General features: G+C 34.0%; 1 protein-coding gene across 6 annotated transcripts; it reads right to left on the bottom strand.

Annotated features, from left to right (window-relative positions):
* Window positions 1–349: 349 nt before the first annotated feature.
* Window positions 350–27,081, bottom strand: LOC115232422 (protein hunchback-like). Of its 6 annotated transcripts, XM_036500518.1 has the most exons (5): window positions 26,762–27,075; window positions 21,006–21,039; window positions 18,064–18,129; window positions 7,501–7,936; window positions 350–2,000 (listed from the first exon to the last, which is right to left on the bottom strand). In XM_036500518.1, the coding sequence occupies exons 4-5, from the start codon at window positions 7,925–7,927 to the stop codon at window positions 502–504; spliced, it is 1,926 nt and encodes a 641-aa protein (XP_036356411.1). In that variant the 5' UTR covers window positions 7,928–7,936; window positions 18,064–18,129; window positions 21,006–21,039; window positions 26,762–27,075; the 3' UTR covers window positions 350–501. The 6 variants fall into 6 exon arrangements, 5 of the variants coding, with proteins under 5 accessions (XP_036356411.1, XP_036356410.1, XP_036356412.1 ...); XM_036500517.1 differs by lacking the exon at window positions 21,006–21,039; XM_036500519.1 differs by lacking the exon at window positions 21,006–21,039 and having other exon boundaries at window positions 7,687–7,936; window positions 26,762–27,074.
* Between the last annotated feature and the right edge of the window lie 381 nt (window positions 27,082–27,462).

Below are 27,462 nucleotides of genomic sequence, written 5' to 3'. Positions count from 1 at the left end.
CATACACACACATAATTATCATTCATTCATTTTATCTCTATTTTTCATGCTAGCATGAACTGGATAAATACATGTGAGGCCTTCTTTTACTGCTGGATACCCTTATCTCTTTCTCTCTCCCTATTTCCATATATATAAATATGTGTGTGTGTGTGTGCATCCACTCATATAAACATATACATGCATATATACAAACATACACACACGCACATATATAGATATATAAACATACACATCTACATTTGGACATATAGACATATACACACACATATATATATTTGTGTAGGTGTGAATATATTGCTAACATAATAAACACACAAGCACATACAAAAAAAAAAGGTTGTAACTATTTGCCTGTGTGTATGTGTATACACACATACACACACACACACATATTATACATATACATATATATATATATGTAGATAAGTAGACAGGTAGATAGATTGATAGTTATAGATGCACACAGCCACCCAACAAGTGTATATGTACACAATACACCTAGTACTGATGACCTCGCATAATATGAGAATAGAAACCATACTTGTTGGTACATTGCTTGCCACATACATTGCACACAAAGGGATCAGTATGGCTGTGACAGCCAATATGAATGGAGAAAAGGACTTCATCTTCAAACGTAACACCACAATATATACAACGGTTATCTGTTGTCGTTGCTGTACTTGGTTGTTCACTGCCTTCTGATTCACTTGCAATGGACACTGAACGAGAACCAGTCCGACGTGAGGGCAACAGTTCGCATTGCACTGCTCTCTCAATAAACTGACATCGCCACCGCTTTCGCTCAGGAGCCTCCTCCTGTCCAACATTCAAACCTTCGTTTTTAACATTTGGTAGAACACACTGTACTGCAACACTGGATGTTTCCCTCTTCACTGAAGCAGAGTCCACATCAGTCTCGCTACAGTTCTGTGTCAATGCTATGTCACACATCAAATTACGGTTAGTGACTGGATTTGAAGTGTGAAGTGTGTTTTCCATGTAATTCTTGCCAGAAGATGTTGAAGCTATGTTTTCCACACTCCCCATGTTTTCTTCAATAGGTGAGTGATATTCAAGCCTAGCATTTGAAGAGTCAGCTATATCACCAGTGCTCTGGCTAACATTAGACATTGTTCTAAGCTCAACAGATCGATCAAAAGGATTACTAGAATTTTCTAAATAGTCCAATGACTGTCTTTTTGAGGAGGTCGATAAAACAGTTTGAACATCCCTTGAACAGTCAGGAGTTAGAGTTCTCATGGGAGTAGCTGCAGCGGAACTTGACACATCTGATATTTCCTCACATTCAAAGGGTTCAACTTTCACTCTCACTTCCCCTGTATCAGTTACCATGGGTAATGTAGTTGCTGTTGAAGAACCTATAGAAGCTGTTGAAGATGGAGGAAGTGTTGGTGTTGCTGCTGTTGCTGCTGTAGTATAGAGACTGGATGAGGTAATTGTGCTGGTAACAGGCACTCTTGGTGGTGGAGGGGGACTATTCATAATGGAGGAGACAATAGAACGTAGATAATTTGATGCTAAATGTGTGTCTTGATTAGCCTGTTGACTAGCTGATTCATAATGATTATATTGTGTGAAACAGTTGTTAATTGGTGCAGCAGTTGATCGCCTGAACTGCAGGTTTGGAGATTGCACTGTTGTTAACAACGTATGCAAAGTACTCATACCAAGCGGGTTGCCAGAAGACGTACTCTGATCAACCCCAAAATGCCGAAAACGGAAACGAGTTGCTTCATAAGTAGGACCTGTAAATGGGACTGTAGCTGAATCTGTTGCTGTGCTATTAGGAGTGTCTACATGCTCCTCACAGTAATGTTCTCGTATTTTCCGGGGCAAGATTGTTGAATAAGTGCACTTGTCACATTTAAGGACATTCACAGGATTGTTCCTGAGGTGGAGACGTTTGTGACGGCGAAAGTTACTCTTGTCGTTGGTTGAATAATCACATAGAGGGCACTTCAGAGCTTTAACACCTGGAAAAGATGAATAAAAAAAACAATATTTATAAAAATAAGATCATTGATTACTTGAACGAAATAATTTAAATAAAACTGATATTTTCACTGTATATTCTAACTTTCTATTTTTATAATTCAGAACACAAAAGGAATTTTTGAAGCTGGTGTCATCAGGTAGGAACCAGTAAAACAGCAAAAACTGGTAACTTTACTTCAGTATAAAGCTGGAACATTTCTTGCAATTTGGGACAGTACCAGCAAGATGTGAATAATAAAAGTATACTATATAAGAGGTCACAGGAAATTTCACTGCAAATTTCTTGTAGTATGATGCAAGCACTATGTGAAGTAAGATCCCTACTACTAGGTGAAGCACATTTAACTATTTAAAAGCGAAGGGTTTGACTTAGCTGTTATGTATAGAACAAGCATGTTGTAAAGAAATCTAAAACAATGCCTGAAGACATTGATGTAACACTGATACACACCCATGGGGCATCACAAATAGTTATGGATTCATCTACTTGGGTGGAGTCTAAAAAAAAAAAAAAGAAAGAACAAAAGTAGAGTAAAACCATAGAAATGCTGAATATTTCAAATATAGGAAGCCAAAGTATATAGAGCTTTGAAGTAAAGAATTTTATTTTCCCATTTGTATATCATGTTTATATCACTACATGTGCTAGTGTGCATATATACATTTAGTGTGTATGTATGCACTAGCACACATACACACTACATACATATATATATATTTTAAAAACTGGTTATGTAAACATTCAAGAACAAACAGAAAAATATAGATCCAGAACAGTGGTTCTTGAACTTTTATGTCTTAGAAATCAGACGAAAATGAAGTGGAGTTTGGTATTCAAAAGTGTCCATGGGTTAAATTAAATTTGTCATATTGCTTGTGACAGTTTTACTCGGATCAGGAAAAGAGGGAGAAGGCATGAAGAGGAGAGATAGATAATAAAAGAAAGTAAGAAAGAGAAGAAAAAAACAATTGAGCAAACAGAAAAAGTTTGCTCAATTGTAAGAGATTTCCCTAGCAGTTATTGTTGAGTGTTCAAGAACCTCTGATCTTGATGTGAAAAGATTTTAAAATAATATTCTCTTTTTTTTTTAAAAAAAGAAAAGAAAAAAAAACAAAGAATACAAAACAAGGGTATGTGATTAAAAAAAAAACACATTTGATTATAATTCATACCATCAAACAGGTTTAATACAATTCCACACAATAGTTATACATCTGCAGGGTAAGTTACCTTCCTGAAGACACAATTTGGCTTAGGGCCCACATATTTAAAGAGTTGATAACTCAGAGGTTGATGTGCCAAAATTTATAAGTTGTTTCTTTAAAGCACTACAGAAAGGCAAAATAAAATTTTGTTAAAGTGATTTAAAAAAAAAAAATAAGGGTAAGAAGACAAAAAAAAAAAAAACAAAAACACACTCAGGCTCTGAACAAGTAGTCAATATTGCTTTTCGTCTCTAGAAGTGCAGTTATTTTACAACTTCTTCAGCATCAAAGAGTTAAATTTGTACTCATATGGTTGCATAGTTCATAATATAAATCTTAAAAGGATCTCAATAAATAGTTTTAAAAGTGAAAATCTAACTAGATTCTTGCCTCAAATGAAAAATACACAGAAAAACAATATAAAATCAATGTTCTTAGGATTTCAATTAAGTAATTAACTATTCCTAATTCTTCTTCCATATATATATGTGGATGGAGGGAAAAAGAGAAATTGTAAAAAAAAATTATTTTCTGTAGCCAATGATACAAATAATATTTGCTGATTTAAAGAGGTGTTTTTGAGAACTATACACAAAGTATATTAATGCATGCAATATTCCTGTATTGAACTAGTGTATTAAATATTGAACATATTTAATTTCATTTAAGATATTTGGAAGAAGTAACATTTCAATTATGTATCTTCAAATATTATCATGAAAAGTTAAGTGATGTACAGTGCAATGGATCTAGTCTAAATGAAACTTAATTAAATAGCTATTTATTTCTAGGAACATAAAGATAAATTTACTACAATTTTGCTTCGAAACCAAAAGATTAAGATTAAAAAAAAAAAAATTAAAAAAAGAGAATAAATATACATTTGATTAACCACAGCTAAATAATGTCTAGCTTTGTAACTACAAAAATGATAATACAAGACTAAATAAAGCAAGAATGCCATAAATCAAGTGAAGCTTTTGATTCCTTAAACCCAACCTAGCATTGGGTAACAGAGTTGTTGTTCAAAAGAAGTACTGAGTGAAGGAAACAACTGGTATCTCCATTAAAATTGTCAGTAAAACAAATAAAGGCAACACACAAAATTTTTAAATGAAAAACAAAATCCATGCATTAAATAAATTCAGTTGCATTTCTGAATCAAAATTACATTGACTACAAACACAAGATTGAATTCCACTGTTTATTATGAATAATAATAATCGGAACTGAGCTGCAGCAACCAGTGTAAAAGAAATGGCAGAACGTAATAAGAAAATGAATAAATTCACCAATGATTCTATGAACCCTTTCTCATTACTCAACTGAATGGATTAGAATATTTATCTTACTTAATGATAATATATCAAAATGGAAATCAATTTCACTGCAAACATCTTAAGTCTATGGACTATATACTTCTGTGACAATGCAATATAAAGTAATTCATCAAACAGAGAAATCACAACAGTACATTGGAAAGAAAATCAAATTAGGAACTGTAAAAACACAAAAAAAACCCACTATACCAATGTGTTAAAATCACTGAAATAATATCATAGTCAGGAAATGACTGTTGATAAATATCTAATGTTATATTTAACTGTAAAATACATGAGCAATATTGAAATAATAATTGCAGAAGATGACTACAACAAATAGCATCTTTCTAAGTAGACTAATAAATAAAACTAGTTCCAAGAATAATAACTGGCTGAGCAACCGAAGTGATTGAAATTAAAGAGCCTCAAGGATATCATGATTTGTTGATAACATGTTGAAAATAGGAAATAAATAGGTCTTATAGAAAATCAAATAAATGCTGGCAAAAAGAGGGTTTCAGGTCAAGTTTAGTAATGATACTGACCAGTAACATAGGTAGTAACTTTCTGAACTTTATCCAAATATCACCAGTCACTTTATAAAGGTTTTAGTCACACTCCATATCTTTTAAAAAGAATGCTTATTTTTATTGTTACTACAAATCATCATCATGATCGTTTAATGTCCATTTTCCATGCTAGCATGGGTTGGATGGTTCGACTGGGGTCTGGGAAGCCAGGAGGCTGCACCAGGCTCCAGTCTGATCTGGCAGTGTTTCTACAGCTGGATGCCCTTCCTAATGCCAACCACTCCGTGAGTGTAGTAGGTGCTTTTTACGTGCCACCGGCACAAGGGCCAGTGATTTCGATTCCTGTACTAGGCAATATGTTGTGTCCTTGATGTAATTTATTTGCTCAATAAAAAAGGCATATATATGCACAGGGTTAAAAAATTGGAAAATGATAAATAATGTATGCTCCTTGCTTCAATAAAGAAATTTACTTTGCCACAGAGATAACCATACTGTTTTTGTTTCTAATTAAGATAATCACAGATTAGAATAATACAAAATTGTAGAAGGGATTTTATTACTCAAGATATTATAAAAGCTTTAAAATTTCGTAATACTGTTTTTCATAGTTTGTATTTTAGTAAGATAAAATGTCTTAGATGAAAATATAGCAAAGCTAGCATCATCATTTAATGTAGGTTTTCCATGCTGGCATGGGTTGGATGGTTTGCCAGGATCTGGCAAGCTCCAATTTTTTAAAAATTGAAATCATTAACCTATATGTTAAAACAGAAGATTTGACATGGCTAAAGTAATACAAAAAATAATGTGAAATGTAATATAAGCTATGTAATTGAACAATATAAAAGACAGCAATCTAGTAAAATGTAATGGGCTGTTATAAATCTGAGGATAAAACAGCTATCTGTGTTTTCCCCGAACTCAGAGAACTTTTTATGAAAGCAAGAAGGAAGTAGAAAATATCAAAACACATTTAAAAGTGAGTAAACAAAATATAACTAATGATAGATATAGCAAGGAAGTATTGTAAATGCAACTAAAATATGTTATATACACTTATGCAGTTCATGATAAAACAACTGCACAAGTTCCCATATTACTACTGTAGAAACACATTATATACATCAAATAAATTATCCTCAACCCTATTTTAACCCTTTAGCATTTAAACCGGCCATATCCAGCCAAAGTATTCTGCCTATTTTATGTTCAAACTGGCCATATCTGGTCTCTCACACCAACCCTACAATATTGTTTTAAAAATTATCAGCTACCTCATCAAAATCTCATAGCTACAAGATAATGCATGATTAGTTCAAAACAATGTGGATGAAAAGACATTAATTTTGGCAGAATAATGCGAACACTAAAGGGTTAAAACATTACCAACCAACCTTCAATTGTTATAGTTATACAATATTACTCAGTTTCTGCAGTTTAAAAAACCGCATCATCAGCAAGCATTGTAAACAAACTTTTTGAGCTTCCTTCAGTTACTACCAATCACATTTATACTGGTATCATGTACTAGATATTGGTAAAATTTCTGAGGTAGCACAGATGTTTCCAATCATTATATTTCCATATGGATCAAAGCCACCATACAGTACAATGACTAGACAGCTGTTATATCTTTTGACAACAAAATATTGCATCAGTCATGTAGAATCGGAATTCCTTAACATCGTTCCAAGTAAGGTAATCTCACTGGTATTATGTTAATATTTCTAACATCTTAATATTGAGTCTCTTCTAATACTTTGTTTCATTTCAGATAATTATTAAGCCCTAAATTTTAATAGTACTTAGATTTTTAAACGAAGACCAAGCCACTTGGACATATTTCCTTAAGAGAAAGCAGTCCTGAACTCTGAACAAAGATGAAAAGTAATGGATAAAACCTAGGACTCCTCTCTTTTCAAAAGACAGGGAACGTAATCTAGAGCAAATCTGCTAAGCCACCATATTGTAAACAGCATTGTCATTTAGATGTAATATTAACTGATCATGGAGCAAGTAAGGAACGGATAATGGAACTAGAGCAAGAACTGCAAAACAGGAATTTAAATGTTTTAAGTTAACTTCAAACAGAAACTGTAATAGGTCAAGAAAATTAAAACTAGCCATGTCTATTTTCACTATTTTTAGGGCTAGGCAAGATGCTAACATGCACAAAACCATTTTTGTTAAGTGCTAGCCACACCTAAGATAGTAGTTTATTGAAGAAAACCTCTAGTAAACAACAATCATCTAAGTAAACAAAAAAACAAAATAAAAAACAACAAAGAAAAAACAAAACAAGAGGAGGAATAAATAGACCAAAAGATAGAAACAGAGACTATCATAGGATCAGTAGCTTCAAAGAGTGTAGCACACAACTCAAAGGTTGAGTGAAGAAAAAATTTCTTTCTACTCACCACCATGCTTGGGCATGTGGAGTTGGAGCTGTGTGTACTTCATGGTTGAAAAGTTGCAAAATCTACACTTGTAGAGGCGAGCAGCAATAGAGAAACCGGTTGGAGTGACAAGGTTCTCAGGTGATGACCTGTCCTCATTGTACTCTTCCAATGGTGAAAAATCTCCCCGGTTCATTTCATACTCACTTCTGGTAGTGTCAAAGTCACTGCGGCTGGCATAGTTCACCACATAGTGCTGGTCCTGGGAGGAATCCCCATCAAGTGTGATGGTCTGTACTTCATTCAAGTTGTTGTCTTCTGTTGCCGAAGGAACTTCATTGCTTACATCATGACGTGTCATTCTATTGGATAGTAGGAGTCTAGCAATGGTACTATGTCGGAGTTCCGGCTTGTCATCCCCACTGCTATTATAGGGGTCTTCTTCCATATTGTCTATCTACAAATATAGAATACATACCCAAAACTATTGGTAGTTGATTATTTCAGCAGATAAATAATGCATAAACAACTACTGAGACTTTATTCCATTAACAATTTGAAATGAATGGCAATACAATAGATCACACTATTCGAATGATAATGCTCAAAATATCCTTCAAAGTCTCTATACCAGTCATTGCAAACTACTAACATCCTTACAATTATGAGCAATTCTTCAGATTTTATATAGGAAAACAAACCGAATTTAGAAATTTCACAATGTTCTTAAATTTTATAATAAATGACTATGATATCCAGATGATAATGATACTGAGTTTGCGTGTGTATTTTAAATGAAAACTTGTGTAAACAGAGATGAATAAAGAAAATAGAGAACAGTAAAAGTGCATAGTGATCTATTTAGTATCAACAGTTAGCTCTAAGTATCTTTCAATCAGATGCACACTCTTCCATCTACCATCTGCTACCTCCCACATTCTTTTTAAATTGTTCTGGTGCTGTACATGTTCTTAAACTGTCAGTTCACTATAACCTATACAAATTTCACTTTGTCTGTTGTAAACTTTTACTTGTTACACAGCCTACATAATATTGAATTTCCACCAAATTCTTACTTGAAAGGCATCATTTTTTTTTTTTGTTTTAGTTATTTAGTGCTAATATATTAGTCTTAACCATATTATCTTCAAACTCCATGTTTCGAGCTCTTTAAGTTTTCAAAGTTCTGCAGTTTACAGATTGAGATTGCTGTGAAAACAAAATCATTTTTAATACTCATCTATTGAGACTAGCTACTGCATTAACTTTGTGAAGTGAGAGCTGCTATAACACATCTTCAAAAATCACATTTAATTATTTGGTCAAAGTGCCCAGCCAATGTTAAATTGCAAACATAGGTTTAGGATGTATGTGTGTGTGCGAAACTGCATCCATACACATAAATATGCTGACTTCATAAATTATGGCCTTTCAATGATGAATGTATCTTAAATGAGAATGTGTGTAGATAAACAGATTAAAGAGAAAGAAAAGTTGAGCAAGCTAGAAGAAGAATTAAGCTCAAATCCTCTGATTAATGTCCATCTTTTATACTAACCTGATCCAACCCAATAAAGCACTGAATGTATATACCGTATCAACGAGGGAACTGACTTGGGATTCATCTTTCCCATAAAGTTTAAGATCATCCACGAATAAGAAGTGGTTGACTTTTTTTATTGTTATTGTTATTGTTATCATTATTGAGTGAGAGAGCAGTGCATGCCATCAGTGACACTGGGGTGAAATATACAAAGCCCAGTATACCCATCATGACTCAATAATGATAACAATAATAATAAAAAAAGTCAACCACTTCTTATTCATGGATGACCTTAAACTTCAAGAGAGGGAAGAGGACTGATTGGATGCGAACACAGCATTACAGTAGAAGAAAACAACATAGCATAGTATGTAAAAAATGCCACAGAAGCACTATTATTGGAAGTAAGAAGGTCAGGCTTGTATAGGATGGAAGATTGCAAAGATTAAGCACTGTACAAGCACTTGAGAATGAATGAAACTGAAAATAGGTAGATAAAGAAAATAATGCATGGACAATTTCATAGGGATGTTGAAGATAAAACAGAGAAGAAAGATGGCTATGGATGACTAAAAGTTATTTAAAACCGGAAATGGAGGCTCTAATTTGTGTTGCCCAAGAGCAAGCATTAAGAACCAATTACATCAAATACAGAATAGACAACACATCAGAAAGTGATAAATGCAGAATTTGTGGACAAAATGGTGAAACCATATGCCATATTACCAGTCAATGTACGCCACTAGCCCAGAAAGAATATAAGAGACATCATGACAATATAGCAAGGATTGTCCATTGGACACTTTGCAACAAGTATGGACTTGACAGAGCAAAAAAGTGGCATCAACATAAACCTGAAGGCATCATCGAAAATGATAACACAAAGATCCTATGAGATTTTATGATTCAGTGTGACCATGAGATAGAGAATAGGAAACTAGACATAGAGAAAGAAAGCAAATGATGCTGGATCATAGATATAGCATGCCCAGCTGACAACAAAGTATATGATAAGGAAGAAAGAAAAGTCAATAGATATGACAGGTTAGATTGGGAGGTTAAGCAGCTGTGGTCAATGAAAAAAGTGGTAGTAGTACCAATAACTGTCGGAGCCCTGGGAACAGTGAGTAAAAATCTTGAGAAGTACATGGAACAAATAGGGGCTGCAATACAGGTGGAGCACTTGCAGAAAACAGCACTGCTTGGAACTGCTTGAATACTCTGAAACTATGATAAGGGGTGTTATCTCAGTTCAATGGTAGTGAACAGCTGTCACTATCGTACATCTCCAGCATTAGAAGCTGTGCAAAGACAATAAATAACGATAATAATAATAATGCTTACGTCTATAGGCACAAGGCCTGAAATTTTGAGGGACGAGGTGGGTGGGGGTTAGTCAATTACATCAATCCCAGTGCTCATCTAGTACTTATTTCATTAATCCTGAAAGGATGAAAGGCAAAGTTAATCTTGATGGAATTTCGACTCATACCATAAAGACCAATGAAATGCTGCTAAGCATTTTTCTTGGCATGCTTATGATTCTGCTAGCTTGCAGCCTCATCATGATAATATTAATAATAATGAAAGACAAAGAGGAAGACAGGGAGAATTGAATACAATCTTAATGAGAATTGTTGAGAAAGGAGCGGTATGAAGAAACTATTAAAAAGAGATAAGTGGAGTTGTAATAGTTAGGATATCTAGCAAAAATGCATATGAAATAAAGTATTTTAGTTTATGGATTGTAGTTAGCTGCAGCAATAATAAATTTTAGGAAATCAAAAACTTGAAATGAGAAATTCTTAGTTTTTTGATTTTCACAAGTGAGGTTCAATGATTAGAGATAATTGGAAAAAAATAGAGATTTGTAATTATACAACTGATGAAGAAGTTGATGATAATTAAAATAATTGACATTAAGAACGCAAAACTCAAAAACAAGCAAAATGTTTGATAATAATTTGCAGGTTTAGTTATAAAGTATAACTGCAATAAGGAAAATAGGGAAATGTAAAACACAATAAGAGGTAAGATCTGCTCATAAGAGGTACTTTGATAGTTACTTTAACTAATAAAAGTGATTGTGAATGCACAAGAATGAATACCAAACCAACAAATTTAAAGTTCTCCAATTAACCAAAGATATGAGTCAATGCACCATTAATTGAAGAATACATGAACAGTTAAAGGAACATCTAATATTATTTATTAGTAACATTATTATCAAACTGCTATTAATCTTGTTGCAACATACCATTTTGGACACTGTGCTGGAAGTATAATTTTTAGTGGATGTTTGATTCCAAATCAAAAACATCTCCAGAACCTCTCCACTGATGAAATCAACAACATCTCTATACAAAATTTCCCAAGAGTGGCTGTGTGGTAAGTAGCTTGCTTACCAACCACATGGTTCCGGGTTCAATTCCACTGTGTGGCACCTTGGGCAAATGTCTTCTACTATAGCCTCGGGCCGACCAAAGCCTCGTGAGTGGATTTGGTAGATGGAAACTGAAAGAAGCCTGTCATGTATATGTATATATATATGTGTGTGTGTTTGTATGTCTATGTTTGTCCCCACAACATCGCTTGACAACCGATGCTGGTGTGTTCATGTCCCCTTAACTTAGCAGTTCGGCGAAAGAGATCGATAGAGTAAGTACTAGGCTTACAAAGAATAAGTCCTGGGGTTGATTTGCTCGACTAAAGGCGGTGCTCCAGTCAAATGACTGAAACAAGTAAAAGAGTAAAGAGAGATATCAATTCCTTAATTTTAAGCTTAAATGTAGGTAGCTGTGAAAATATATTTTGGGCTAATTTCTGTATATGTTTATCTTTATATATAAAAGTGAAGTTGTGTGTCTGTCTCCTACGATTTAGATTCCTAACTACTCCCACATTTTGCGGTGCAGTTTAACCAAAACCGGGTATCTTATAGTCGTGATTCATATTGAGCCCTTCTGGGTATTAGCGCGCGTCTACGATGAGTCTACGATTTTAAAAATAATTTACCATCATTTTTTTCTATTTTAATGCATTTTTTCGCTATTATATAAGGGAAGTAACGCTCTAAAAATGTCTACGATGAGTCAATGATTAAAAAAAATTTACCATCATTTTTTTCCCATTTTTAATGCATTTTTTTGGCTATAACTCTCTAAAAATGCTTTATAGTTATTTCCCTTACAAACCCGAGCAACGCCGGGCGATACTGCTAGTTACTTATACAAGCCTACAGGTGGCAAACTGGCAAGTGTCAAACAAAATGCCTTTGCAGTATTTAATTATGTCCCTTTCTGTTCTGATTTTAACCCTTTAGCATTTAAACCGGCCATATCCGGCCCAAATTTTCCATTTCTTTTATGTTCAAACCACTAGATCTGGCCTCTCAGTCATATCCTACAATGACATCCTCAAAATAAACCATCACATCATCAAATTCTCAGAGCTACAAGATAATGAGAATGTGTGTAGATAAGCAGATTAAAGAGAAAGAAAAGTTGAGCAAGCTAGATGAAGAATTAAGCTCACATCCTCTGATTAATGTCCATCTTTTATACTAACCTGATCCAACCCAATAAAGCACTGAAAGTATATACTGTATCAACAAGGGAACTGACTTGGGATTTATCTTTCCCATAAAGTTTAAGGTCATCGATGAATAAGAAGTGGTTGACAATGTGAATGAAAAAGCATTGTATTTGACAGAGTAATCTGAACGTTAAAGGGTTAAATCCTACCACAGTAAACTTCCAGGGTTAGCCCCTTTTGTTACCATATTTTCTGCTGACATATGTTGGCTTTCTTTCAATTAATTTTTTAAATAATGAAGAATTTAGTAAAATAACTTTCTCATTATTAACCCAGGGTCTGGAATAAATTAGCATAAAATTTTGAATAAGATTATAAATTAGATCACTTTAAAAACAGTGAGGTTGTGTTATAGAACCAGAAGTGGTCTAAGGTAGGTTGGTATCAAAAGGGTTAAATTAAGTAAATACCAGTCAGGAAATGGCACTGATCTTAATCAACTAATGGGGAGGCATGTGGCTTAGTGGTTAGGGTATTGGACTCATGATTCTAAGATTGTGGTTTCAATTTCTGTACTAGGTAACACATTGTGTTCTTGAGCAAAACACTTCATTTCATGTTGCTCCAGTTCACTCAGCTGGCAAAAATGAGTAATCCTGCGATGGACTGGTGTCCTATCCAGGTGGGGAATATATATACACTATGAAACTGGGAAGTGGAGGCACGTGGCTTAATGGCTAGGGTGTCAGCATCATGATCGTAAGATTGTGGTTTCGATTCCTGAACTGGGCGACGTGTTGTGTTCTTGAGCAAAACACTTCATTTCATGTTGCTCAGTCCACTTAGCTGGCAAAAGACATCTCGTCCAGCTGGGTAATACATACGCCACTGAAACCGAGAAACCGGGCCCATGAGCCTGGCTAGGCTTTAAAAGGGCGCATTTATTTTTTTATTATGAAACTGGGAAACCAGCCCTTATGAGGAAGCTAAGCTCTTGAGAAAAACCAATGAATTTTTCTCGCAAATTAGGACACAAAAGAATCTCAAAAATGTTTGCAGCTGTTCCTCTCATCAGACATCACTCAAAATCCTCTCCTATTCTTCTATAGGGTTCCCTTTAGGTTCTTCAGTCCTGTATTTTGTAAGGTGATTTCACAAGTGTTAGTGCCATGCAAAAGCACACAGAAAACTCTATAAAGTGGTTGGTATTAAGTAGAGTATCTAACCATAGAAAGTATGCTAAGGCAGACACTGCAGCATGATTCAGTCCTCTGACGCATCAGATCCTGTTGAATTATTCAACTCATGCCAGCATGGTGAGCAGATGTGAAATAATGAGTGTGTGTATGTATCTTTTCCTTGTTTTGACATTTGTGTGTTAACTGAAAAAGTCACAGTGTCATTTGTGTTTATAATCTTTCACAAAATCATATTCAGCCATTGGGGGCGTTCAAAGAACTAGAGGAAATATTAAGCTTACTTGAAAGAGGTGACTGTTGGTGACGGAAAGAGCATTCAACCATAAAAAATCTGTCTCTACAAATTTCATCTGACCCAAGCAAATATGGAAGAGTGAATGTGATGATGATGATATGGTTTAGTCAGAATTTTCATAGGGCTGCCAAGACTAATAAGACTGATATAATATTCACATGGGTGAGAATGGAATTCCAAAGAGTTTACATTCTAAGAAGTAAGGGTTGAACAAAGCAGCTAGTGTAAGGCCTAAGGGTAAGGTGAATTGAGACAGTATGAATGAGGAGAGTAGGGAAGATGGTGAGCATCAGATGGGCCTGGGAGAGGTGATGTGCAAGTGATTAGAAACAGTTGTAAAAGCATCAGTGAGGAGACAGTATGCTTGTGGAACAGAAGACGCAGGGTATTGGCACTTGGGTTACTACTGGTCTCCGTGCCGGTGGTACGTAAAAAGCACCATCAGATCGTGGCCGTTTGCCAGCCTCGTCTGGCCCCCGTGCCGGTGGCACATAAAAAGCACCATCCGATCGTGGCCATTTGCCAGCCTCGTCTGGCACCTGTGCAGGTGGCACATAAAAATACCCACTACATTCACAGAGTGGTTGGCATTAGGAAGGGCATCCAGCCATAGAAACATTGCCAGATCAGACTGGGCCTGGTGCAGCCTTCTGGCTTCCCAGACCCCAGTTGAACCGTCCAACCCATGCTAGCATGGAGAACGGACGTTAAACGATGATGATGATGATGATGTTACTACCAATCAGTACGGTGGTCTTCTTTTGGATATAGTGTAAGTGGTAAAGAAAGTACAGTAGTAGTCTGTTGCAATTTATTGCACTCACTTTCACATTATCCTCTCCAATCTCTCTTTCTCTCTCTCTCCTTCCCTTGTTTTTCCCTCTGACTAGGTAACCAAGTATCTCCTTCACATCAACACACCTGTTTCTGTCCACTTTCTTGTACCTTTCTTTCCCCCCACCCCCGTCTCTCTCTCTCTAACTCTCTCTTTTGCTGGGTAACCATGTACCTCCTCTATAGCAAGAGGTTTGTTTCTGCCTCTCTATTTCTCGGTCACACTCTACCCTTTAATCATCTGACTACGGATCACCCCCTCCAAAGCCCCCTCTGTTATAGCAAGACACCTATTTCTGCCCCTCTGTCACACTCGAACCTTTCATCCTCTGACACAAGTTCCCTCCTCAAATGTCCCTTCTCCTCTCAAAAATTCCTTGTTTTGTAGTTACCTGGTGACCCTACAAGTGTTGGTACCACATAAAAAGCATTCAGTTTACACTGTAAAGTGGTTGGCACTTGGAAGGGCATCCAGCTGTAAAAATCATGCCAAAACTAACCTTGCCTGTGGTAGTGCCACATAAAAAGCACCGAGTCCACTCTGCAGAGTGGTTTGTGTTAGGAAGGGCATCCAGCCATAAAAACCCTACCAAAATAGATACAGTAACCTGGAGTAGTTTTCTACCTGGCTGGCTCCTGTCAACCATCCTACGCATGCATGGAAGACGGACTTTAAACGATGATGATGAATATCATGCTTAGTTAACACAAACCACTTTCTTCATTGCTGACTTCAATCCATCACTCTACTTCACACGAGTCACTCTCCTTGCATCAACCTGCCTCCTGCTAACATGAAGCTATCTTTCACTGTCTTTTTTCCACTGCTCCCTCCTCTACCACCTTATGCAATCTAGCTAACCATTGCATTCTTTTCATTCTCTTAGTCATGTCTACTGGCAGGGGACAAAGCAACTCTACAGTGGTGGTACCAATACACTCTGTAAACTAATTAGTTAACAAATAGAGAAAGTATTGTCAAGGATATGACAATCTCTCTCAGTACAGTCTGTAAAGAAAGTTGGTGTAAAAAGGGCATTCAATTGTACAAACCAAACCACTTTCTTCACTGCTGACTTCAATCCATAACTTTCAAATGATTCCCTCTCCTACCACTGATGACTGACTTAACTCTTTAGCATTCAGATTACTCTGTCAAATGCATGGGATGTAATCCCCAGTCTAAGAGGACAAAATACTCTAAATAGAAGCTCACTTGAACTATGAGATGTCTAACCTATGCCAGCAAGGAAAATGATATAAAATGTTGATGACAATAGTTTTCAAATGATCTTAATGAATTTAATGTAAATCTTATGTTGAATGCCTTTCCTACTACCAGAGCCATGGTGACAGTAGTTCTACTTTTTCGCCAAGAAGTAAATAAACCAAATAATGCCATGGGGAGGGGCTCTAACTGTTTGGTTTGGTGTAATATAGTTAAAATCTTGATATATTCCTGTTGTTTGTTGTTCCATGACACAAATTAAATTATAAGAAACCATTATGTGCAACAGAAGCAGTATTAGATTAAAATAGCCATCTATGTATCATACTTAATGCAAATACATTGTGGAAATTATAAGAATTTCTTTACCATACTACTGTCTGCCTTTTAAATGTATTTATGTACTTTGTCTTAGGGAGCAATTCAATATTAACAGGGAAGTTAATTACAATGTTTCACTTTAGCTTTTAAATAGCAGCCAAATTCCCCTCAAACTTGCCATACTCCCTTAGAAATAGTAGAATATTGTGGATAACTCAGTACAACATACAATATGTCAGGAAAGACGAAAAGAGGGTCATAGCTAGAAAGCCATACTTGAAACATAGAGATAAAGCAAGAAACAGAATATTTCAAAAAGGTAAGTACACCTCAACAATTACATTCACATACAATATAAAGAGACAGCATAAACCATTGAAACAAACTTCAAATGACAGCAAAACATATCAAGGGAACCTGTAATGCTGTAATTATCTCCCTTCTTACATTCACAATCCTTTTAATTACGTTGTTTTAAATAACAAACCTAAGAAAAGCCTTTCCCTATAATAACACAGAAACGACCAAAATAAGCAAACTACGAAAGCAAAAAGAAAAAAAGTAAACATTGAGCAATACACTCTATGAGGAAACTAAAAAAAAAATGTCCTTCATCACATGAAATCTTCACGTTGTTATTGTACAAGAAACAAAAATTTCAGAGCTAACAAAGGACTCCACATATCCAAGTTACACATTGATAAAGTAGGACAGATTCACCCAGGGAGGAGGCCTTACATCGTACATAAAATCATGCATCCAGCACATAGATGCCACAAACGACAATCATTAATACAACATGACAACTAGAATGCAAGCATTCAAAAGCTAGTGATATGAACTACATTTATACATGCCACCACAAACCTCCCATCAGTTATGCACAACATCTACAACATCTTAAATCTTATATACTATCATTAGGGCAGACTTCAATGCACACAGCACATCTTGGTACAAAAACAGTACAGATAACATAAAGCATGATAATGTTTGCATCACAAACACTTTACATCCTAAGAAAGAAGCTAATTACAACTCCACAGACATCTCCTGCTCCACACATCTAGCAACTATGAATACACGATAAACATTTCCCTAACTCTCTTCCAACTAAATACTTATCATAAGACAAAATAGCTTCCTAAGGCTAACAATAATCACACCACACTCTTTGTCACAGTAACAATCTCAATATACCCACATTACAAAACCAAACTAACATCCTTGGCATACACATTTTCAAAATGAGTTAGAAAAACACATAAACAAAAAGATACATACTTTCTACTGAGAGCAGAGCTTTGACACCTTCCTTCAAAACCAAAATGGCAATGGTGATTTCAAAATATAAAAAATGCCAAGGACTTACCAAAATCATAAGCATACAATATATATTTACAAATCCTATATACTAAGTTGCTCTAATGTAAATCTTTGAATCTTGCATCTTATTTGAACCTCACTAATATTCAGCATACATTCGGTTAATAATTTTGAACCCTTTTTACAGAATGTTAAATACTGATTTATATGCAATTTTAAATGGTTTTTTACTGAGAAATCGATTCAATAAACCCACATTTTTCACACAAAGACACATATGTGAGGAAACAGTTTATTTACTTACACAAGATTTTTCAGAGTCACTGGAGCATTTTTGATTTTCCTCTAGCCATATTTTTGAAGATTTTAACTGAAAAATGAAATAAACAAAAGTCATAAACTGCTAAAATTAACTTTTAAAAGAATTATGTCAAATCTAACAAGGAAACATACATAAAAACACAGGGTTTAAGACTGAGTAGCATTTGATGATTATTTGTCAATGTAGACTAGGATTTCCTTGGATTTTACAGTACAATAGAATGTTATCACTTGTGATGTTGTGTATAGGAAGTGGAGATATATGACATGGATGAAGCACATCTAGAAATTCTTTGGGGTGAAATGTAGTTCTAGGACAGATGTATTTATACTCTCAAAAAATTGGATAGAAAACAAATTGTACAATGAGTAGTGATATCAATAACTCAAATACTGTAACACTAACTAGTTTCAATATATGCCGACAAAAATGAATGTTTTCACTTTGTTTCTTCCAGTTTTGTTCTTAAGTCTTATCTCTCATAACCTAACATTTGCTACTTAGATACTAAATAATAAATTTTCATATCCTCTTTTCAATCAATATCTCTGTAAGATACTGGCATAATTAATTTCAACATGGATTTGCGTTTTGCATTGGTTCAGACTTTAATACTTCTAGCTTTCAATTTTTCTGATTGCTAAATCAATCATTAATTCTTGAATTCATACTCACCAAAATTTTCTATCTGTTGTGGACAAAGCCTTATGGCCAGAAAATTCATTGATTTGATTTGTTGAAAGGTTTCTCTAAACCACAACAGCTAATTTTGCCAGGCATTTCTTTAAATAACTGCTTGCCTCTATCTGTACTATTCAATCTGTTTCCTTCAAATCTTTATTTTCATCATCTTTGCCTTTTTAATAGGTGAACTACTAGCATGGCAACATCATCTTTTGGAAAGAATTCTTATGTTCATCAAGTTATAAAAAAAAAAATGTTTCTTGTAATTAGTTATGGCATTATACTTGTCAACTATTCATTTACTGTTGGATAAGTATAAACTCTGGCTTTCAATTTATAGTTTCCAAAAGTAACTACAGCAGGATCAGCAAATTCTTTCAGACATCTGAGAAAGTGTACTTCGAGGAAGTTTATTTCATGGAGCTACTTAGAATTGCTAAGCACATACTTGTGAACTTTAAGATGCTTGTTTCAGTCTTTTCTGTACTGCAAGCACTTTTTGCATCATCATCATCGTTTAATGTCCGCTTTCCATGCTAGTATAGCTTGGACGATTTGACTGAGGACTGGCAAACCAGATGGCTGCACCAGGCTCCAATCTTGATCTTGAGTTTCTACAGCTGGATGCCTTTTCTAACGCCAATCACTCCGAGATTGTAGTGGGTGCTTTTACGTGCCACCAGCATGGGGGCCAGTTAGGTGGTACTGGCAACGACCTTGCTCAGATCTTTTTATACGTGCCAGTAAGGCAACGCTGGTAACGATCATGCTCGAATGGTGCCTTTTACGTGCCACTGGCACGGAAGCCAGTTAGCTGCTCTGGCAACGATCATGCTCGGATGGTGCTCTTAGCACCCTACTAGCACAGGGCACAAGTGCCAGTAAGGCGACATTTTGATATAAATTATGTAGCATGATTTTCTGGACATAACAGAATGCTTACTTTAGCATCACCTTGGACAATCCCTTCAAACTTTTTACGCAATTTTTTTTTGTGCAATGACATCATGCAGTAGTCCAATAAGTATTATCATTCAAGAAATTTTTCTTTACTTGAGAAATTTTTTTTTCCTAATGAAAATGCAGTCAAAGCAAATACTTTCTTTAGTTTGAAGGAAGAGATATCATAAATCTGAGAAAAATAGTTGTTGATTTGAAGATTTTGAAGTCTACAGTGGAATATATGTTAAAGAATGACTATAACCAGAAGAAGAAACTGAGAAGGAAAAAATTGCTTAGGAAGAGAACACAAAGTTAAATGATGATGACTGTGTCCTGTGCAATGGCAGCTGGAAAAAAGGTAATGGTATGGAAGGTGAAGGAGAAATGTGAAATAACTGTAAATATTTGAGCAGTTCAAAGAATGCTGAAAGAAATTGGATACAGGTAAACAAAGGCCAAAAGGAAAACTCGTGTTAGCTAAAAACATAAGGTGACATGGGTAGACTGTGCAAAATTATGGTTAACTACTTCTGTTGAGTTTACCAAAGTAATTTCTACTTATAAGAAGTGGTTTAAGTTCAATTCAACCAAATGGCTGGTGCTCTTGATCAAGCAAAGTTGAACCAGTGATGATGAACAAAAGGCAGATGGGCAGAGGTGGAGTAATGGTATGGGACATGATCTTTCCAAGTTTATAGTTTTGGTTAGATTAGCTAAAAGGAAGTCAGAACAGCATGAGTAACATCCAGCTGGTGCAAAGAGGGCCTTGCTTCATATTAAAGAAGAAATGGGGTAACTGCAGCATTCACATGTTAAAAACAGTCAAGGAATGGATGCATGACATAAAAATAAGTCTACTGGAATAAATGATGACAAGTCCAGACTTGGACTGAATTGAAAATATATGAGAAATGTTGGCACAGCTGGTGATTGATGGATCAGAAATGACAAATGAGACAGAATTAGGGAAACAGATTTTAGGAGCCAAAAGAAGACAGACAGAAACAAAAAGAGATATTATAATGAACATGTATGCCTGGTACAAGGAACAAATAGTGCAAGTGATTGAAAAGAAAGGTGACTGTGTGGACACCTAAAGCTGAGTCGTATTATTGTGCAAAGAATATTGCCACATGATTTTAACAAAATTTTCATTAAAAACTACTTAAATTTTTACATTTTTACTCTTTGTCACAGTAACAATCTCAATATACTCACATTACAAAACCAAACTAGCATCCTTAGCATAAACATTTTCAAAATGAGTTAGAAAAACACACTAACAAAAAGATACATACTTTCTACTGAGACCAGAGCTTTGACACCTTCTTTCTAAATAACATAAAAAATAACCAAAATCAAATAATAATGTCAAAACACACAAATCACAACAGAAATATTATGCACATGTCTACATTGTTTTACTCTAAAAGTGTGTTTATCACTAAGTGTCTTGAAGTACTATATTTCAGGTGTCCAAAAAAAGTGTGTCAACTCCCTGTGTTACCTAAACATCCCTCAACTCTGCTAACTTACAAGTTCCACAATGTATGGTATATATTGTTTAATTTTTCCACACTTGAAAATGTGTGCGTTTGTATCAATAAAATTATATAGCTTTGTTTTTATCTTTTTTTGGCCAACAATTGTACAAGCCAGTTTTTTCGAATTTTTCACACTAGTGTAATAATACACATCCTTTCACAACAAATTAGTGAGGTGAGGAATAATTAGATATTCCTAACCTGGGATTTTAAATAGATCTTCTTGTCTTCAAGAATACATTGATTCATCAAGATCAGTCGTTCTCAACGTGAGTCCTTATAAGATTTTGGTAAAGTTTATGTGCTATAAACTGGTTTATATACTTCTACAATAAAACAAAATATTTTAATTTTTCTATAATATTCCTAATAATATTCAAATATGAAAATACAATAAACTTTTTAAAACATAGAATGGAACTCGAGTAAAATAGGAATCAAAGAGATCCATAGCCAAAAAATGGTTGAGAACCATTGATGTAGATATTTTCCAATGATTTAAAGGGACATTAATATACAATAGAAATTTATCGAAGGGAAATAATTAAAAGTTAAAATATAGAATGCTGTTTATCTCCCTTACAAAAAACCCTAGCTCATAAAAAAAAAAGGATCACGTAGAAGGCCGAATCGGGAAAGTGTGAGATAAACTGCAGATTTAGTTGCGTTTCTTTATGTTCCGAGTTCAAATCATGATATGATTAACTTAACCAATCCCTTGCATCTATGTTAGAAATAATTATTAATAAGGCGGAAGGGAGAACTGGTAGCGTGTTAAGCAAAATATTTTACATTATTTTATTGCATCCCTTTACACATATTCCAAATTTACATCGCATCAACCCTGCTTTTCAGGTTGATAAAGTACAAATAAATATGGTTAATAAATAGCCCACTTTTCCACAACTCGAAGGTTTGTTTCGAAGGTGCAAGTTATTAATATTAGCGTTGCATCCCCTATGAAAATGCATTTGTGTTGCACTTAATATTCAGTGACTGAATCCATATCTCCTAGCCAGAGTAGCTTTATCATGTTACTAATGCTAAAACACAAGCAAAAAATACAGCTACCACTCTCCTAAAAGTTTGATGCTTCGTGCCTATATCAGCAATAATTAATATTCTCATGAGTAATACACTGGCGCAGTGAACAGCTGCGAATTTGAGCCCAATATGATATTCATAGAGAAATTAAAAACAGCAAAAACCCTTCAATATTACTTCTTTTATGACTGTAATTAAAGATTAAAAAAAAAATAATGAGTTACTAATGGATAAATTATGTCCTATAGTCATATAATACATATCATTAAATGGTGAGAGATGAAAAAAGAATCTAAACTGCTGTGCATATGTCAAGGAAAGTCTAAAAATTTGACAGATTTACTGTTCTAAACAAACTATAAAGAACTCATATGAAAAACAAAGGATAAAAAGGATAAAATAAAAAATCAGAATATAAATCAGAAAAAAAGATAAAATTATACAAGTTTAAAAGTTATATATATATATATATATATATATATATATATATATTACAGAGATGTACTTGCATAGCATGTGACCTGATCTGAGATCATGTGCTGAAACAAAAACAATTGCAGCATGGAAGGTGTTTATAAGCCATTTAAAAAAACACAAAAACTGTTAGATTCACTTCAACATTTAAATTTAATTTGTCAAAATATTTTCGTCACTTTGAAACCACAACGAAAATATTTTGACAAATTATATTGAAATGTTGAAGTGAATCTAACAGTTTTTGTGTTTTTTTAAATGGCTATAAATAGCTTCCACACTGCAATTGCTATACATACATACATACATACATACATACATACATACATATATATATACATATATATATATATATATATATATAGTTTCATTCAGACTCCATGGTACTCTGAGTTTCAAGCTAATCTTTGGGCATTGGGGTTCTGAATCAGACCCCAATGGCTGAAGACTAGCCACACACTTGAATCTCAGAGTTTGAATTGAACTGTTTTGACCTATACTTGTAACTCTCAATAAACGTGTTGAGTACTCTTCTTTTGCTTGTCTATCCACTCTCTCTCTCTCTATATATATATATATACATACATACATAGAGAGAGATATATGCACAAATATATATAGTAACTTCAATTTGAGTATAAGGTAAGAATAGATATGCAGGTTATCATTGTCACATAAAAAGTAGGGCCTACACTAAGTCTTAGTGCTTCACAGAACCCTACCTCAACCTTCTTCCATATAAAGTTCATAAATTCATATGAAAGAATGTTGCCGGTTGGGTCAGAGTTTAGACTATTTTAAAGGCTTTATTAAACTGAAGAAGAAAATATAGATAATGCTCAATTGAAATTCTACAAGTTGGTGATGATTGTGGTAGTGAAACAAATAGGTAGGTTCAAAAGAAAGCTATTATCAAGAATATGAGGTTTTAGACATGAGAAACAGAGACAATGTTAGGAAGAAATGAGTGGATCAAACTGGGTTGAATAAAGGACAGTACAGAGGAAGTTCAGAGGAATGCAAACTTTTATGTAGGGAATTTGAGAGGCTGGTAACATAGCTCAATATATATCACAAATTGGTGAACATTGGTTTATTATGAAACAGGACAGATTATTTGGTTTAGATCGGAAGAAAGACACTTTCAATGTAATTTTATTAGGTGTTGTTTTATGATTAATTGAATCTAATCAAAAATAGAAAACCTGAAATGAAGTTACAGATTTCATGCTTGAGTATTTGAAAAAATAAAATGATATCAATAACTTTACCAACACTACAGCCTTAACTTTCATCCAGGTTACTTGTAAGATCAGAGTGTGCTTTACCCAATTATAAAGATTGCAATATGATTTCAAATTATGAGCTTATAGCCAATAGTCTTTACAAAATCCAAGTACTAACATATTTCAGCAGCATTTGTTTCAGACTTAATTCTTAGCAATTTTATTGTGGAAGAGTCATGTTAGCATATTAGAAACATGCATGCATTTATTAATCCCTTTCATTTTATTGTTTTTTCATAATGATATTATATATTATTTTGGTATCAAAGTCTTTAATTTTACATCTACAACCCGGTCACTGATACTATACTTCACTGTATCTTTGCCACCTGAAGAATTAACTTCAGTTGAATTATATTTCTGATTAAGTGTTGGAATTGAAAAACACACAAAAAGTACATAAATCAACACAAAGTTAACACTATTTTATAAAGTATGTTATGAAATCAACATTTACAAAGAGAACAAAGTTGTACCTGGTGATATTATAAATATAATTAGTCTACATTTAAATGGGAAAATATGCAGAAAAACTAATGGCTATGTTGACAATAATTAATGTTTAATTGCTAACTTTCACAATGATATATTAGTCCCAGTACTTTTAATAGCAAAAATGAAAAGATCTAATTGATTAGAATTTGCATAATAGAAAATGATTGTTCAACAAGTAAAGATGGGGCAGGAAACAATGATATTCAATGGCATTCTGTTGTCTATCTACTCACAAAAGAAATTCAGTTGCACGCCCATAAAGTTTTATTCCATTAAGTTTTCAGTTTCAAGATTTTACAAACAATCTTTGTGAAATTGAAGTAAAGTCAATAATTTGGCATTACATTGACACAGATGAAACGTTAATAAATTGGATCTTATGTTATTCATTTATGTAGGTAAGCAGAAGTAATACAAATAAACACAAGAGTATTTAGAGGCTTAAAAAAAAAAGTTTTGATCCAAAAATTCAGTGAAGATGAATTATCCAAATACACAGCTAGATCAGAAATAAGCGCAGAAATTACCGAGAAAAATATAATCTATAACTCATAATTATATATACAAAAATAAATTAACTGATTGCTTTCTAGGAGGTCAGAGAACAAAACCCTATCTATCAGTGAAAGGTCAGAAAATAGTCATCAATCAGTGACTAGTAAAATGCATGGTTCCCAGGTTCCTGCAATCAATGAACTGTAATTATGGGGCAGAGATATGTTCAATTCTAAACAACTTATATTTTACTGATCTTATCCTTTTCACAAAAGCGTGTTTGGACGACTATTTGTTGGTATAAGTATCAAAAGTCAATTTAATAGGTAATTCACGTTAGAATACAAAAGTCACTGCTGATAAAGCAGTGGCTAAATTAGTTTTAAACACACTGTAATTATGTAGAAAAAAAATTGTAATACAATTAAAGACCCACAAACACTACTTATGAAATATTTTAAACATTTTCTTTACAAATAAAGAAAAAGAAAAAATGATCATTACAAAACGAAACAAAACAAAAATTCTGTTTAAGGAGAGTTAGTTAAGCAAAAGTGGTTCAAACCAAGTGGACCGCAAATTGGCAGAATGACAAAAGAAAGCGATATAATCTAGTAACATTAGACATGTATTTAGCAGGTAGTCAAACTTAGAGAGAAAAAAGTTATTTTTGACACCTAAGAAGCCAGTTCTTGTTCTCTGAAAGTCGTAACATATAAAAAAATATTCCATGATATTTACATGACTAGGTCGAATATTTTAAAAAACATTTTATAGGTTAGAGTTTGCTTGCGTGTTCCGAAATAAACCTACCTTTTAAAATCAGCATAAAGAATTAAAAATAAATAATTTAATGTTGACTAAAACTATGCTAAGTTACAAAGGCTAATGACAGATGTCAAAACATGCTTAAAAAATAAAAAGAAAGCTTTCTTTCCAAAATAAACGTAAACATTATAAACATCCATATTCTTCACTCCAAATATACATATTTTCGTTTAAAAGAAACTTACAGTAAATATACAGTACAAATTACCGAACTTTTAATTAACGTGTAGTTAATTGTCAAGCACTACATTTTATATAATAACATATCTAATGTCAAAAAGAGATCGCACAGAAGAATTGGAAGATATCCTAGAATAATGCTTCTGATGCAGTTAAGTTTCGCTGATTTAAACCAAAATAAGTTATAATTAAATTTACTTGTTACATGAGAGAAACATAACAGCGACTATTAAAGACCGTAGTGAAAAGTTACCCGTAGAAGTTGTAGAATAAATTGCATTTAACTAAATATACACTTCCGTATTAAAAACTTAGAGTTACATAACGGGAAACGGGTTACCAACATTACTGATTTCATATAGTGATGTAACCAAACAGTTATTAAGTAATTTCATTGGCACCTAATAGAAATGTTAAGACAAATTTTGGCGTGGTTTATTTACATCCATAAACATCAATGAATCGGACAGAGTTCAACAAAATAAACGCCAAACGTGTGTCTAAAAACAACAACAATGTAAGGAGAAACTGTGTTCCAATACGTGGGTATAATAAATAAACTGCAAAACATTATAAACTCATAATATTTAGATATACAAAGCACACAAACGTAATACTCTTGCGATGCGATCCGACTACTGCACGTTGTTATTTGCATTCACAGTCGACTTTATAAGCGACAATAACATATAAAAATTTTGTAAATACCTGGTAAGACAAGTAGATATACTGCAGTGTTGTGCATATCACAAAAAAATGTTAAACACATGTTTTACATCTCAGTAAAGGGCTATCGATCTAGCTGGGATTCAAAATGCTACCATGTTGCTTTGAAATACAAAATAGACTATCTTTGGTTTCGTAATATTAAAGAGTCCTTCCTATAGTGGAGAGATAGTAAACAGGACGGCTAACGGACTACACCTACTGAATGCCACATGCTGCATTTTACAGTCAACTTGACCTAGATCTAACTCTCAATAGGGGATAAGACAAGTGATACGCAGTAATACAATTGGAAATAAATACTAATTGCTCCTTACATAAATATGAAACCTAATACACCCAGAGAATGGGAAATGCTAAGCTATGTACAGTTCGAGTATTTTCAAAACCATTAACAGTGGAAGTGAAATAAAATTGGTTCTATCTGGAATCGAACCTGGTTTTAGTAATTGAACTGTTGATAGCTCACCTCTTATTCAACAGTTATTATTTATTATTCCTAACATTGAAATAATTATTTTATCAAGATCTTAATTTTACTTAATTTTATAAGGATGCTTTTCCTCAAGGACATTACTGACGTAGATAAACAGAAATGGTAACAAGTCGGGAATCGAAAACAGGTCGTTAACTTTATTCGTTCGGATGTTACGTCTCCCCGACGACGACCACCACAATAATTA

The sequence above is a fragment of the Octopus sinensis genome, linkage group LG2 (assembly GCF_006345805.1).
Source record: "Octopus sinensis linkage group LG2, ASM634580v1, whole genome shotgun sequence".
NCBI classification, from domain to species: domain Eukaryota; kingdom Metazoa; phylum Mollusca; class Cephalopoda; order Octopoda; family Octopodidae; genus Octopus; species Octopus sinensis.
Note: the sequence above shows the minus strand (reverse complement) of the source record. Positions and strands in the feature narration are given on the sequence as shown.